The 5000-nt window shown below is 45.1% G+C and overlaps 2 protein-coding genes across 2 annotated transcripts in view; both read right to left on the bottom strand.

The window, feature by feature from the left end:
- LOC125039020 (histone H3.v1-like) overlaps positions 1–184 on the bottom strand; it is a gene marked incomplete at its 5' end in the record, with an annotated part of 1077 nt that extends 893 nt beyond the window's left edge. Inside the window, one exon of the mRNA XM_047632739.1 lies at positions 119–184. Coding sequence (XP_047488695.1) covers positions 119–184 — 66 coding nt within the window. The remainder of the gene's footprint in view (positions 1–118) is intronic.
- A 2473-nt stretch (positions 185–2657) lies between these two features.
- The window catches only part of LOC125039223, a 3651-nt gene continuing 1308 nt past the window's right edge, over positions 2658–5000 (bottom strand). Inside the window, exons 2-6 of the mRNA XM_047633026.1 lie at positions 4322–4521; positions 3940–4131; positions 3692–3790; positions 3422–3589; positions 2658–3169 (exon numbers count right to left, since the gene is read on the bottom strand). Coding sequence (XP_047488982.1) covers positions 2933–3169; positions 3422–3589; positions 3692–3790; positions 3940–4131; positions 4322–4521 — 896 coding nt within the window. The 3' untranslated portion in view covers positions 2658–2932. The remainder of the gene's footprint in view (positions 3170–3421; positions 3590–3691; positions 3791–3939; positions 4132–4321; positions 4522–5000) is intronic.

Genomic DNA, 5000 nt, shown 5'->3' with positions numbered 1-5000 from the left:
TCTCCTCCTCCTCTCCTCCTCCTCTCCTCCTCCTCCTTCCCCTCCTCCTCCCCCTCCTTCTCCTCCTCCTCCTCCTTCTCTCCTCATTCTCCTCCTCCTCCTCTTTCCCTACCTCCTTCTCCTCTTCCTCCTCTTCTTCTCCTTCTTCTTCCTCCTCCTCCTCCTCCTCCTCTTCTTCTTCTCCTTCTTCTTCCTCCTCCTCCTCATCCCTCCCTCCTCCTCCACTTTCCCTTCCTCCTCCCTCCCCCTCCTCTTTCTCCTTCTCTTTCCCTTCCTCCTCCTCCTCCTCTTCTTCTTCCCTCATCTTCCTCCCTCCTTCTCCTTCCTCTTCTCCTTCATCCCCTCTTCTCTTCCTCTTCAACCTCCTCCTCCTCTTTCTCCGCCTCCTCTTCCTCTTTCCACTCCTCCGCCTCCTCCTTCTCCTCCTCCTTCTCCTTTCTCCCTCCTCCTCCTCTTCCTTCTCCTCCTCGTCCTCCTCCTCTTCCCCCTTCCTTCTCCTCCTTCTCACCCTCCTCCTCCCCCCCTCCCCCTCCCCTCCTTCTCCTTCCTCCTCCTTCCCCTTCTCATTCTTCCCCACTTCCTTTTCCTCCTCCACCTCTTCCCCCTCCTCCTCCTCTTATTTCTCTTCCTCCTCCTTCTCCTCCTCCTCCTCATCCTCCTCCTCTTCCTCCTCCTCTTCCTCCTTCTCCCCCCTCCTCCTCCCAACCCCACTCCCCCTCCTCTTCTTCCCCCCTCCTCTCTCCTCCCTCCTCCTTCTCCTTCTCCTTCTCCGCCAATCGCAAATGCCAAGCCAAGTTATTTGATACAACAGTAAAAAAACATTTCAAAAAAAATCTCGAGATGACTGCCATTGAGCTCAGGAAGAAACTGGAATTTCCCCTTTTCGGAGATGGGAATTTACGTGTCAAGAAAGGAGCCGCCGTTGGAATCAAGGTTAAGAGAATGCAAAAGATGTTCCTCCCGTCCTCCCTTCGCCCGGGTGATGATGACGTCATCTGCAGTGGAGGCGGTAGGTACAGACGTAAAATATTTCAACAGCGTAAAGGCAAGTTTCATCTTCATTCAGTAGTACGTGTTCAAGAAGGAAAAACATGAATACAGGAAGATACTAATCACTATAGTTAAAAGATCGAATTTCTTATACTACTGGCGATGTGATTTCAACTGGAGCTGCTCGAGCCACAGATCGTGACGTCATGACAATCTTGAAACCGCCTGAAGAGACTTGCGGCGGCGACGCAAGGGACGGGAGAGCACAGGCGAAGGAGGTAGAGGAGGTGGAGGACGCAGTGCTTCTGGAGAGACATCATTGTGTGTATCGTTCAGGAAGTCACGAGGAGACTAACCTGCTGACGAAGGCGCGGAACTTCCGGAAGGCGGCTGCCGGAGATCCTTCTCGAGTCCCTTCGGGCTCCGGAAGAACGGGAAGGATTCGTACAAAGGAACGAAACGTAGAATAACGTAAGGACGAAGCTGGAGAACGAGCACGTCAGCTGTGAAGCAGCGGGGAGAGAGGAAAAGAGATAAGGACGCTCAGACAAGCCTGCTTGGACGACCCCGCTGGCTGCTGGCGACGCTGCTGAAGCGACTCCGTGAGGACGGCGAACCGCGCGACGGACGAAGCCAGGTTCGATATGATTTCGGTTAGTTGATCCAAAGGCATCAGGAGATAGTTTGATATATTCTTTGTTTTTACTTCTTTAAACCCTTGAAATGGAGGGAATCGCCCGTGATAATCTTAGCCACGTTGTCCTTCCTTCAAAAGGCAAATGATGCGCAACACGATTTTACAGTAAACGACCTAACACTAACAAAATAGCTATATACTAAAATAATTAAGATTGAATGATATTTAAAATGTTTATTTTCAAAAAATATTTATGATTTCCCTGTATGCTGTGAGATTATATATATATATATATATATATATATATATATATATATATATAAATCCCACGCGCGACCTTTTTTTGAACCATGATAGATAAGATCCTCACTGTTCTCATTACTTCCACTACTTCAATGACCATCAACAGTCATTCCAGCATGTATCATAATATAAGAAGCGTATCAGATAATCTTCATACCTTTCTCACTGCTTTCCACTTTCTCCAGATGTTTTCGGAACACTTTTCGTCCGGCAACAAGTGTGCAGGTGAGGATAGTGGGCGACGTGTTTCTTCCCGATGGTAGAGAAATATTTATCATGGAGAAGATCTATATATCCGTGACGATTATAGTGTTCTGTCTTTCAGGGAGACATGAGCAATGTCGAAGGGGAACATATGCTCTAAAGTTTAGATAGATATATATATTGATATAAATATATATAGATATATATATAGATAGATTGATAGCTAGATAGATAGCTATAGATATATGTAGATATAGATATAGATATATGTAGATATAGATATAGATATATGTAGATATAGATATAGGTATAGATAGATAGATAGATAGATAGATATAGATATAGTAGTATAAATATATATATATATATATATATATACATATATATTATATATTATATGTATGTATCTAAATACACACCCACACAGGTATATATAAATTGTCCTTTCTTTATACGTTGAGAGCAACTGAAAAATTCAGAGGAGTAAAATGGAACCGAATGAATGACGCATTTCGCAGACTGCACGACTTTTATTCCTCATACACAGAAAACTTTATTACAAAGTATCCAACGGCTTACCTGACGGGGCAAAATGTTTCAAGCACACCACTTCCACTGCAACGTGACATGTGATTGGATCGTTGTCACTGTAACCTGACGTACGAATGAATAAATCAAGTACATAATAAAGCAAACGTTGCATTAAAAAAAAAAAAAAAAAAAAAAAAAAAAAAAAACATAAACTAGCAATAAATAGAAGGAGAAAAACAAAAGCCCAGTGCCCTTTCGCTCCAACGCTTAGCTGTACGACCACACGGTAGCGAAACCCAGGCAGCGGTACTTGAAGCAAGCCTCCGCCAGGTCGTAGTGCTTGAACCTCTTGCAGGTTGTCACCTTCTCGAGCAGCCGGCAGTGGCTCCTCCTCCAGTAGAGCCGCGTCATGAGGAAAGACCGCTCCATGTCATACACGTACCCATGAAGACTTGGGTACGGCGTCTCCTTCAGGACGGCCCGCGTGTACTGTACCAGGATGGTCTGTGGAAGAGAGAACCAGGAGGACGTCGGAGGGGAGAGAGGTGAAAGGAGGAGGACGTCGGCGACTGAATGCCGGCTTCAAAGATCTCGTTTTCAATTCTTTGATGTTAATTATCTTTTTTTATGTGCCCAACGTTTTTTCATGTATGTATGACAAAATTGGATTCATTCGTAAAAAAAAAAAATCGTATTCTAATTAGATTCGATCCTATTTCTCTCTAACTGAATAGAATAACCCTTAGTGTATCAGACCTTAATATCGAAGACTGCTGGCTCCCTCAACACGTCACGAAAGAGCTTATGGTCTTCGGGCAGCCCCGTAGCCACGCTCAAGAAGTCTGCTGTCTGGAGGCGAGCCGCGAGGAGGAGGGTCGACAGGGGCACGCAGCGCACCAGCGTCGACCTTCCCTGACGCTCATCCTGACGGTGATAATGTCAACAATATTTTTTGTGAAAATGGTGATTAAAAAAAAAACATTGCATCTCATCATTACTGAGAATAAAGTGAGCCTTTGTCTTTACCCCGACGATGGTTTCTGAAGACAATTTGCTTCTGGCCATCATGAGCGCTTGATATTCTTGAGGCAAACCTTTTATCAAATCCATCGCCCAGAACAGGTGCTGCGAAACACAGAAAACGGATGTAGAAAGCCATATTTTCTGGGTAACTTTCCCAGATAATCGAAAAACGCAAATTATGAGTTATAACAGTTATCGGAATGAACAAGCACCGCAAGGGTAGTTGGGTACATTCAGTAAGGCCCACTAACCAGATCGGAAAGCTTTTCGTAGACACATAACGGAGCGAGAGAGGCATTGCGACGCCGATCTTGCAGAATGGCGAACGAACGAGGATCCGGTTCCACGAGGAGTCCCGACCAGCCGAGGGCCTTCTCCAGCATCAGTGTCTGGCTCATAAACTCTCCGTCGACGGCACCGATTTCCACGAAGGTTCCGGGAGGCTAGAAAAAACAATATCTTGTATCAGATAATGCAATATTCGTTTGATATATAAGTGAAATTTAATGTTGTACCGACACCTACGAGCTTGAAGATGAAAAAAAAACACCACCACCAACAATAAACAAACAAGCACAAAACAAAATGCCCACGTTCTAGCATAAAAAAACCCAAAACACAGACCAAACAGACCTCACTCTTCCACAACGCCATCAACATTTCTTGCACTTTATCCCACTCCAGCAGCTCCCTCCACACAGGCCGGCGAACATCGAAGGGGGACGTGTCAGGGCGAGAGGGAGGAGGGAGGATATAGGCGTCCCTCACAGCCGCCACGAAATCTGGGTCCTTCTGGGAGAGACTCCGATACGAGAAGTAGGTTTCCAAGCACTCTGGGTGGAAATACGGGTAGAGCGAAGTAAGGAATTGGTCATATTAGTTTAGAGCAAAATGGGAAATTGGTTATGTGAGCGGGTTATATTGGTCAATGGGTAGAAAAACAGGGAACTGGGTATGTGAATTGGGTGTTAGGTAGAAATTCAGATAGAAATACATTTGGACAAGTGAGTTGGTTATATTAGTTAAGGGTAGAAAGGCAGGTCGAACGAAGTAGGGCATTGGTTATGCGAGTTGGTTATATAGGTTTATAGATTGTAAAAGGGACTTGGTTGGGCACTTTGGGTAGACTGTGGTTGCGTAGGGGAAAAGGGCAATTGATCGGATGCGCTGGTTGAATTGCCTAATTGGTTGCCTGAATAAAAGAATACTTGATTAAGAATGAGTAATTGGTTACACAAATGAGATAAAGGGATGGTCGCATAACTTAGTCAGGCTAAGTAACTGGTTGTTTAAATGACTATGACAGCTGGTT

The sequence above is a fragment of the Penaeus chinensis genome, chromosome 26 (assembly GCF_019202785.1).
Source record: "Penaeus chinensis breed Huanghai No. 1 chromosome 26, ASM1920278v2, whole genome shotgun sequence".
Lineage (NCBI taxonomy): Eukaryota > Metazoa > Arthropoda > Malacostraca > Decapoda > Penaeidae > Penaeus > Penaeus chinensis.
This window is presented reverse-complemented; position numbering and strand designations above follow the sequence as displayed.